General features: G+C 36.7%; 1 protein-coding gene across 1 annotated transcript in view; it reads right to left on the bottom strand.

Moving 5' to 3' along the window:
• Positions 1–8031, bottom strand: part of LOC107674096 (xanthine dehydrogenase/oxidase-like) — an 18414-nt gene extending 10383 nt beyond the window's left edge. The window contains 19 exon segments of the mRNA XM_016467978.1: positions 151–277; positions 504–673; positions 755–844; positions 1122–1296; positions 1419–1603; positions 2114–2223; positions 2686–2779; positions 2958–3109; positions 3328–3420; positions 4166–4307; positions 4420–4449; positions 4451–4516; positions 4853–4930; positions 5994–6055; positions 6163–6289; positions 6479–6587; positions 6748–6844; positions 7768–7825; positions 7924–8031. Coding sequence (XP_016323464.1) covers positions 151–277; positions 504–673; positions 755–844; positions 1122–1296; positions 1419–1603; positions 2114–2223; positions 2686–2779; positions 2958–3109; positions 3328–3420; positions 4166–4307; positions 4420–4449; positions 4451–4516; positions 4853–4930; positions 5994–6055; positions 6163–6289; positions 6479–6587; positions 6748–6844; positions 7768–7825; positions 7924–8004 — 2046 coding nt within the window. The 5' untranslated portion in view covers positions 8005–8031.
• Positions 8032–8262: the final 231 nt, after the last annotated feature.

Genomic DNA, 8262 nt, shown 5'->3' with positions numbered 1-8262 from the left:
AATTTTTAACCCAAAAGTTGGGTTAGTCCAAATTTGACCCAAAGTTGAGTTGAAATAACCCAGCATTTTTTAGAGTGCGTCTGTGTAAAAACATCTCTCTTTATAAATACTGCACTGAGAATTCACTGAAATATAGAAAATAAAAAACACCTTATCATCTGCAAAAACTGTCTCGTCATAAACGACAGGTCCTGTCAAGTTACTTCCTGGGATGTCTTTAGCAGAGATAAATGCAACCACTCCAGGAACTGCCAATGCATCAGAGGTGTCAATGGATCTACAAAGAGAAACACATACACACATAGTTAACACCTAATCATGGGTAATCATTGTCTCAGGTCACAACAATCAAGTTCAAAACTGAACCTTTTTATGACACGTGAGTCATAAAAACAATGTAGGTTCTCTTTTACAACATCAATGTGCATATGAAAAGTCATATACTTAGCTTTAACCCAACACTAAATCATTCCAAAACATGACGTGTGTCTTTTTCAACTAACTTTATGAGTGCGTGAGCTTTAATGCTGGTGACCAAAGCCAAATGGAGCTCATTTTCATAATAGGGGATGTCGTCACAGTAGATCGCCTCTCCTGTGGCATGCTTAAGTGCAGAGAGGTGCATGATAGGGTGACCCACAACATCATCATTATTATGTCCGGGGGGAACTGCCTGAAAACAAAGAAATAAAGTTAAGCAATCAGCAAACACATAGTGCACAGAGAAAGTTGCTAAATGCCTGTTTATGTGTACCTGGTAGAGCTGTACACTGGATGGTGAGTCCAACTGGAAGAGCTCAGTAGCAGTAGCATATTCGGCTCGGACGTCTTCCACAGTCACACCCTGTAGAGTTTACACAGTTTACAACTAACCCTAAAATAGTCATGTGACCAGAAAACATACAGTCCTGGACTGTTAGAAAGTAAAAAACAAAAAAGGGGAGTAGAATCTGTGTCCAAAAATAACTTGAACATATTTGCAAATTGCAAAAAAAGCCATATAATAGCAATTAAAATGTATTTATTTTTATTTAAATAATTTAAATTACTTTTATTTTGGAGCTAAGTAGAATTTTACAAACTCTTGATTGTGTAAGTGTGGAAAACACAGTATTAAAAACCTCCATCCGCAGGTCCAGAGCCAGTTTGTGCTGGACAGTGAGGAAGAACTTGTAGAAGAGGCTGATAGTCAGTGTGCGTCTATATGTCACCATCCCACCAGGAGCTGAAGGAGACAGACTCATCTCCTCAGCCAATGACGTGCAGGCTTGCTCGAGAAGCTCCTCGTTCCATTGTCTGCAATCAAATAAAGATTGTGAAACTGATGCATTTACTCTGTCGTGATTATTGAATGAGGCTGAATGTCAGAAAAGAATATTATAAATTTGCTAGAAAACCTGCCGGGCATCATCCTCTACCTGTTGAGTAACCTGTTGCATGTGGCCGTGGCAAGGACAGTGACAGGGGCCATTCCTCCATAGCTTATCCGGATACTCTGCACTATATTGGATTTCTCCTTGAACAATACATTCATCCCACATGTGACAATGGCGATGTCGTCCTCTTTGCGAGGGGACTGTTTGAAAGCTGAGAAGTACTGGCCCTAAAACACACATTGACAGAGTGACTCCAAATGTAATCTATTTCATGTGAAATATGAATCAGATACAATACTGTTCAAAAGTTTTGGTAGATAAGATTTTTTTTTAAATGAAGTTTCTGTTGCTCACCAAGTCTGCACTTTTTTCAAAAATACAGTAAAACATTAATATTGTGAAACATTATTCCAATTGAAAATAATCAATGTTTTAAACTCTAATTTATGATGGCAAAGCTGAATCTTTAGCAGTCATTACTCCAGTCTTCAGTGTCACATTTGATCAATTCAATGTATCATTGATGAATAAAAGTATTTATTAAAAAAAAATCTTACTGACTTTAAACATTTAAACAATGCAAATTCTGTCATAATTTACTCTCCTTCATGCTGTCCGACTCCCAAACCATTTGACTTTCATGGAATGCAACAAGTTTGAATATGTACATAGTAAGTAAATTATGACAAAATTGACATTTTGGAGTATCAATCACAGAATGTTTTTCGAATGCAGACCTTTCTTGTGTATGGAATATCAATGGACAACAGAATCTCCTCTGACTTCAAAATGGTCTTCCTATAACCAGGGAAGAACTTGTCATCCATTTCGAGAACACGTTTCTCCCCTTTAAACATCAGACAGAGATTTTTTATAGAATTTCGAAAACATACATTGAAAGTTTAAGTCATTAATCAACTGTTGTCATAAATTATGCAGAACAAAGATCATGGACACATATATGTTATGAGTATATGTTACTCGGCTGTTACATTGTACTGCGAAAGTCCTGTTTACCATAGCTTTCAGTATCCCTAACCCCTTCCCTATGCACCACAATCATCCAATCAGCTGTAAAACACTGGGAAACTATACAATTATTTAAAAGTATCCCTAATTTAGACTTTTAGAAATTACCGACATAATATTCAGACTTCAGCAGGACTATATGAAAAATGACTGCACACTGTGGAATAGGATATCATAGGATATTGCCTGTTTTCTCTACATAAACTGCCCCTGTATTCTGTGTCAGATCATGAAATTTATAACCTTTGATCCTTGAACAGAAAAAAAAAAAATGTTGCACCTTTGGACATCACCGTCAGCTTGCAGCCAGCTGCCATAAACACAGGGTTTAGGTCTGAAATGGGACTTGCTGTCATAATATTGCCACCAACAGCCTGAAAGCAAAAATATGATTATACTTTTAATCATTCAGAATCACTTTTTATGTTTTATTGTTCAAGTTAGACACTTCATTAAATCAAACAGCCATTAAATTAACAAATGGCAGTCATTTTCAAGTCCATTAACTTCTATAAAACAATTTTTCACTTCAGGGAGGGACACAAAACATACGGCAACATTTCGGATCTGCTGTCCTGCAAACCAACGCAGCTGCTCAAGAACAGCTTCAAAGACCTCTGTCTGATGAGCAGGCAGCTTCTTCACTGCTGCACGCAACACATCTCCCAGCAGAGTCAACGTCACTGATGCACCAACCTGAATGCCTGTGAGCCAAAAGCAAGCCCAGATTAATTGTCAATATAACTTAACCTAAGCAGTGAAATACCACTAAAAGACTAGATTGAAGACCAGATAATTGAATGAATATATACTTCTAACTCTATAAAATTTGAATGTATTGTATTGACAAATAATATTTGCTTTAAGCCATCAAACAACATACTCAGACAAACGCATCCCTTTAGGTATATGACTCTCTTACCATCCTGAGTGTGCTGGATGATGTTTAGTTCAGGGATGTAAGCTGGTGCCAGAATCACAGGGTAAAGAAGGTTTTTGAACTTCATCTCAATACCTAGAAAAGAGACTCAAAGCAATTAAAATCAGCTGTGCGTTCTGCATTATGTTCTTTGAGCACACCACAAAGAAAAAACGAAGTTTTTTCACTCATAATATGTAACTATACTTATGGAATTTAACACAAGCAGTTGTTCCAAATATCAGCCCAAACAATGATAGATAGACCAAAAATACGATTGCTATGTGATATTTTATGCAACAGTTCAGTAAACAAGAAGTTAACATAGTGTAACTTGAATTTTAGACACATCATTGGCAGTTACTTTGACTATTTTTGCCTCACCAATAAAAAATAGTTTGTACTGTTTAGTGTCTCTGAGCAACACAGTTATTAGTTGTTGTTTTTTTTACAGAATGAATCAGCATTTTGACTGAAACAGTTGAATGAATGATTCATTGAGATGTAGCAACAATGTAACATACCAAAACAAAAAAGCAGAAAATCACTGCAGCTTTTGGCTGCATTTGAATACATCATACATCCCTACAATACAGTATGTAAAAAACAGTATGTTAAATGAGTATGTCAGAATTCATAGTATTCGTATAACAACAGTAGGACAATGACAACATGCAATACATCCCGATTACAGTGATACTATATAGAACATACTTTTTAAATGGTTGAGAAATAGACAAAAGAAGCACCCACTCAGAGAGTATGCCGTTTCGGATGCAGTCCTTGTCTAGAATAGGCAAACACAAAGCTGAGTGATTCTATTAATGTACATGGGACTCACCAACTTCTGTGTTCCCAACCACTAGTTTAGCATTTGGATAGGTCGCCTTTAGCTCCAAGAGTTCTTTGAGGGAGTAGGGTTGAATCCAAAGCACTCGTTCCCCAACAAATCTCAGCTCTCTCTGGGGCTGTTTACTTAGGCTCTGTAGAGCACAAATGTAACAAAGTACTGATGCATCTATTTAATACAGCAATCAGCCTCCTCATTTTACTATGATGGTTAATCAATGCAGATTAAACTCATTGTATACACACCATGAGCTCAGGTGGGAAAATAATCTCTTGGTGTTGGGTCCAGTGGCATAAACTCTGATTGGTCATACAATTTCTGAGCTGGAAGCGTTGAATTGTCCTAAAAATTTAAAAAGAAATGTTGAATTATTAGTAAAGTCCTTAGATAACATTCAGTACTGATAGGCAATACTGTGATTGTAAAACAGTGATCTTGAAGTATCTACTGTTTTATTTACTGTTATGTTTTAACCCACACTCATGTGAGGTCAAACCACATGAGTGTGGGTTAAAACATGTGACTGGTTTCCTATGAGACTGCAATGGCTGCCATGTCATTGATTTCTTATCCAAGTATGCTACAGGTTTATCCTAAATGGCAAGGGTTTAGGACAAAAATGTGTTTGTACTCAGAGAAAATAGAGAATGGTGTCTGGATGTCTGTTCTCACATTGACATGCTCTTGTATGTGTCCATTTGTCATGCAGCAGCCATTAGTTTGTCCTTTTCCACCACAACATCCCACATCCTGAAACTGAAAGAAGCAGATACTAAACAAAATATATTCCCTGTGGTAATTCTGTTGAATATTTTACATCAATGTATTTTTATACCAGCTCAGACTACGTGAACATATTCATCTTGCACTTGTAATAAGTCATACTTGCTTAGTAAATCTGAATTAAGCACAAGCTCACAGTACAGGACTGTAAATCTGCCTGAATTGCTGTGGTGCTCACTCTACACAAGTTTTTTTTTTTTTTGTCATCTGTCATCATCTTGTCATAGCAGTGTGCATACTATAAAACAAAATGCTGATGAGGTGCACAAACTGCAAAACATTTGGTCATGAGGCAATCCCAACCAACAATGAAAAAGGGTTTTCTCACATTTCTCAAATTCATGAGAAATTCGGGCAAGTGGATACAAGATTTTTACATTTATACCATCTGCACTGTGATTGGCTGGATTAGTTCCACCTGGTTGGTGCATCGCACACGCTACAAGACCATGTGGCAATAATATCAAACAGGTTTGAAAATATTACAGCGTCTATGACTGCTCAAGACTCACATCACATCACTGACCTGTTATCTTGTTTCAATTTTTATTATTTTTTTTTGTTGTGTTCACTGTTGAGTGTTGTGTTCACCTTCCCTACAACCTGAAAACTCCCTGCCAGCCAAACCGGTTCAGCGCCTGTGCACATCACTGACCTGTTATCTTGTTTCAATTTGTATTTTTTTTTTTTGTTGTGTTCACTGTTGAGTGTTGTGTTCACCTTTCCTACAACCTGAAAACTCCCTGCCAGCCAAACCGGTTCAGCGCCTGTAAGCTGAAAGCACTTGGCATGGGTTCCAGTGTTCCTCAACTTGTCTGTCTTTGATTTCTTTGCTCTTAGCTGTTGTTGGTCTGTTTCACACCTCCCTTACATACTTGTGCCTTGTCTGCTGTTTTGTCAAATTCATTCACTTTTATTAGTTTTTAGAACAATTATTACAAGTAAACATTCAATGTAGAATCCCATGAAACACTTCTATATTATATTTATTATTATTATTATTATTATAGCAGGCCTTACTCAGTTGTTCTTTTACCTTTGTGAATGTTCTGTAGCCTTCTAGAATAGGTCTGTAGCCAGTACAGCGACATAAATTGCCTGTGTGCAAACAATTTAAAAACTAAAAGATTTATTTAGAAAATATATATATTACCTTTAGGGATAAAATTTCAAAAGATGCAGAAGTTAGAAGACTCTTACTATACCTTGAAAGGCCTCCTGGATTTCATGCATACTGGGTCGAGGATTGTTTCTCAAAAGAGCGTACATAGACATCACAATTCCTGGAGTGCAGAACCCACACTGTGACCCATGAGCCTTTGCAATTCGCTCCTGGATAAAAACAGATTGTTGTTAGAGCTACTGCATCACAAATGAACAGGACACCAGCATATAAAGTGATACAGCTAATGTTAAAACTGTATGAATGGAGGAAGAAAGGGGTTATGCTTTAATGTTATAGTGTGACATGCTTTTATCATAATTATCTGCAATTCTGAGAGAATAAGATAAAACGGTGACCTGTACAGGATGGAGTTTGCTCGCCACACTGCCGATGCCATCCACAGTTGTTACTGCACAGTGATGCAAAGAGCATAGAGGAGCCAGACAGGCATTAACCGCATGGTGACTTAAAGAGTGCCGTCAAGGACATCATTATATAACTCTGGCATATGTTTCAGAATCCTTTACTACTGCTATATGAATTATTAACAGCTACCATGAACCTGTTATGTGCTTTAAGGACAGCAATGCACTTTATTTCAAGATGTGAGTGCTTAAAAAGATACATAATCCGGTTTTGATGTGGATGATATTTGGACACCATTACAGTGCAGGCTCCACAACCTCCTTCAGCACATCCCAGTTTGGTTCCCGTCAGACCCACTGCAAGTGTCGGCACTAAGGAAAACAGCTTGAAAACAATCACACTGAAAAAGGAAGTGTTACCAGATCAGTGTAGAAAATAATTACAAAGTACAAAATAATGTCAGTGTATGATTTCAGGGTCAATAACTGCAGCTGACATTCTCTGTAATCAAAAATGGCATGTTTGGATCAATAAATCTCACTTGTTTGACATCATATAGCAGTTGTGTAAATAATTAATGAAGACTGTCAAAATGACGAGGACAAAAACAAAGATTAAGCAATTATAAATACATACTGTAAGTGCAAACCAGGTTAAAGTGTTTTTTCTATCCAATATGACCCTTACAAATCTGACTTTTCAGATTTCATTTTGCCCATTTTCTGTAATTCAAGTCAAATGTTTGACTAGTTACAACATGAAGCACTTTTTTGGTTTACTGAAAGGCAGCAAAGAATCAACTAAATTCTCCTAAACTAAACTTAATTTATCATAAATGTATCCCAACGTTAAAATACGTAAGTTTTTTTAAAAATTATTATTATATCCTACTGTATAAATATAAATGTGTAGGACATCTTGTGTCTTGAACACACAGAAACAAATCAGTGCTTTTCATGAGCAAATACAACAACAATAAAAGAGCTGTAATTACTGACTGAAGTATTATAATAATTCATATATAATATTAATATATTATATGAAGAAATAAACTGACTGTGACGTGTACATGTGAGCAAACCTCAAGAATGAGTGACCCAAACCCCAGCAGACAGTTCAGTTTAACCAACAACATAACTCCAGAAGACAGGAATATCATTGTCTCATAAATCCTGTGGTTATGGTCTAATATTTTATAACTTTTTTTTTTTTTTAGAGAAAAGCAGCATTCAGATCTAACACAGAGACTGTTCAACAGAACAGAAGATCAAAAGGATACAGCTTCTCCTAAGATATGTCAAGAGTGTTATCTCAGGCTCAGCATTCTTTTCAGTGATCTGCACAGAATTAATAATGGAAAACGTTTGATTGGCTATACTGGCAATAAAGAAGTAATGCAACATTAATCAATGTAATTATTAATTTATCCAATTACCTTTTTTCCATTAACGAAAAAAACAAGGTCATCCCCTGTAGACTGAAGTTTGATTTTAGTCTCTTCCACTGTGAACGACATTTTAATGCCCACTGTTCCTGAGAACAAATCAGTGAGATGAGCGCTGCTGTGAGTGAGTGTACGAACTCTGAGCGCTGCGTCACGTGACCAGGTTCCAATAAGTGCCGTTGTTTGAAGAATGGCATGCAGCAGCAGGAGGGGTAGCAGGCTACACGAAAATTGATTAGCCTACTACTCTTTGTGAGAACTTGAGTTCAATATCCAAAACCTGACAATCATGACAATTGTAGTTAACGAGAAGATATTAAGCTCACATAG

The sequence above is a fragment of the Sinocyclocheilus anshuiensis genome, unplaced genomic scaffold, assembly GCF_001515605.1.
Source record: "Sinocyclocheilus anshuiensis isolate Anshui unplaced genomic scaffold, SAMN03320099.WGS_v1.1 scaffold544, whole genome shotgun sequence".
Classification (NCBI taxonomy): Eukaryota; Metazoa; Chordata; class Actinopteri; order Cypriniformes; family Cyprinidae; genus Sinocyclocheilus; species Sinocyclocheilus anshuiensis.
This window is presented reverse-complemented; position numbering and strand designations above follow the sequence as displayed.